The 1,899-nt window shown below is 45.1% G+C and overlaps 1 protein-coding gene across 1 annotated transcript; it reads left to right on the plus strand.

Moving 5' to 3' along the window:
• Positions 1-476: 476 nt before the first annotated feature.
• On the plus strand, positions 477-1,256 carry LOC115966397. Its single transcript, XM_031085638.1, has one exon. It carries the CDS (start codon positions 477-479, stop codon positions 1,254-1,256), a length of 780 nt encoding a protein of 259 aa, XP_030941498.1.
• Positions 1,257-1,899: the final 643 nt, after the last annotated feature.

Consider the following 1,899-nt stretch of genomic DNA (forward strand, 5'->3'; position numbering starts at 1 on the left):
ATTATTAAAAAAGAAGACAATATAATATAAACTCCTTGAGTTACTCCAAGGACAGATTTTCTCATCCTACTCATGTCTAACAGTCTTAAATTACCAAATTATATCATTTTTCTTCTGGAATAGATCTAGTTCTTTCATCCACGCTCTACAAATTTATTGTTTGGGCCGTTTGGGCCAGAATCCAATCCTATTTTGGATTCAATTTAATTTCGGTCCTTACAATTAGCGCCGTCTGTGGGGAGAGCTTGATCTAGTCTAAAGGAGATTTGGTTGCAATGTTCACGATGGAGGAGGCAGGACCACATTAGGTAGATGTTAATCTACATCAAGCAGAATCAAGGGGTTCTTAGCATAGCAATCCGCATAGGAGCCTTGAACGGAAAGGAGGCCGTGAGGGAAGTATGCACACAACCCATACTAGTAAAGGTCAATCTCGGGGGAGGAGTCATGTTTCCCATGCAACGAATGATAGAGACATGCAACGTGAAATCGACCAGTTGAAGAGGGAGTTGCGTCATGCTTGGCGAAGACGTTCACTGCCCAGCTCCGAACCGTCCTTTGAAGAGACAGATGGTGCTAGTTATAGACGAAGGTCCAGAACTCCACCCAGCGAGACCTTTTCCTATGAAGAGGAGCACCATCATAGACGTGGGTACAAAAGCCCACCTTGCCGAGGCTTGGGCAATGATGCCATGAACAAGGAGCTGAGTCAAGTTTCTAAATCACCCTTCACGCGGAACATTGAAGATGCGAGCCTTCCTCGGCGATTTCATCAACCCACATTCACCATTTATAATGGTCGGACTGACCCGGTAGAACACGTTAGCCATTTCAGTCAAAGGATGGCTGTTCACTCCAAAGATGAGGCCTTGATGTGTAAGGTCTTTCCATCTAGCTTGGGCCCGGTGGTAATGAGGTGGTTCAACGGTTTAAGGGCGAATTCTATTGACTCCTTCAAGAGACTCACCTGGGCTTTTGATGCTCGCTTTATTACTTGCAACAGGGTTCTTTGGCCTTTGAGGTCCTTATTGTCTATGTCCATGACGGAAGGTGAGACTCTGAAGGCTTATTCGGATAGATACTGGGAGATGTTTAATAAAATAGAAGAAGAGCACGATGATGTGGCCATTAGCACTTTCAAGGCTGGTCTTCCAACCGAGCATGATTTGAGGAAATCTTTAACTAGTAAACCTGTTACTGGTGTACGCCAATTGATGGATCGGATTGACAAGTACAGAAGAGTAGAAGAAGACTAACTGCAGGTGAAAGGAAAGGCTAAGGTGATCCCTTAGGAGAGGAAGGATTTTAGGTCGGACTGGTACAATAACAACCGACCTCAGAAAGCCTCTTTTGGGCAGTCAGGATCTGTCAACACCCAGGCAGTTAACGTTGTGTTTCGAGAGCCAGTGCAACAAGTAATAGAGAAGATTAAGAATGAGTCGTTCTTCAAATGGCCAAACAAGATGGCAGGAGATCCTATGAGACGCAACCAGAACCTTTATTGCCACTATTATCAGGATCATGGACACACAATTGAGGATTGCAAAAATTTATGGGACCATTTGGACCAATTAGTCCGAGAAGGGAAGTTGAAGCAACTCTTATATCATTCCAGTGGTCGGGTAAGCCAAGTGAGTTTAGAGCTTCGGGGAGATGCTTCTTCAAGACTCCCCCTTGGCACAATAAACGTTATTTTTGCTGCCCCGGGGAGGACTAGATCTTGTCCTTCTAGGGTAATGTCGGTGTCCCCTTGTCAAGCCGAGGAGTCTAGCCCGATGCCTAAGAGAGCCAAGATGAGCATCCCATTAGTGTTAGGTTTTTCAGGCGAGGACAAAGTTAGAACCATACATCCCTATGATGATGCCCTGGTAGTTACGTTAAGAATTGGTGGGTATGATG

Source organism: Quercus lobata, chromosome 11 (assembly GCF_001633185.2).
Source record: "Quercus lobata isolate SW786 chromosome 11, ValleyOak3.0 Primary Assembly, whole genome shotgun sequence".
NCBI lineage: Eukaryota > Viridiplantae > Streptophyta > Magnoliopsida > Fagales > Fagaceae > Quercus > Quercus lobata.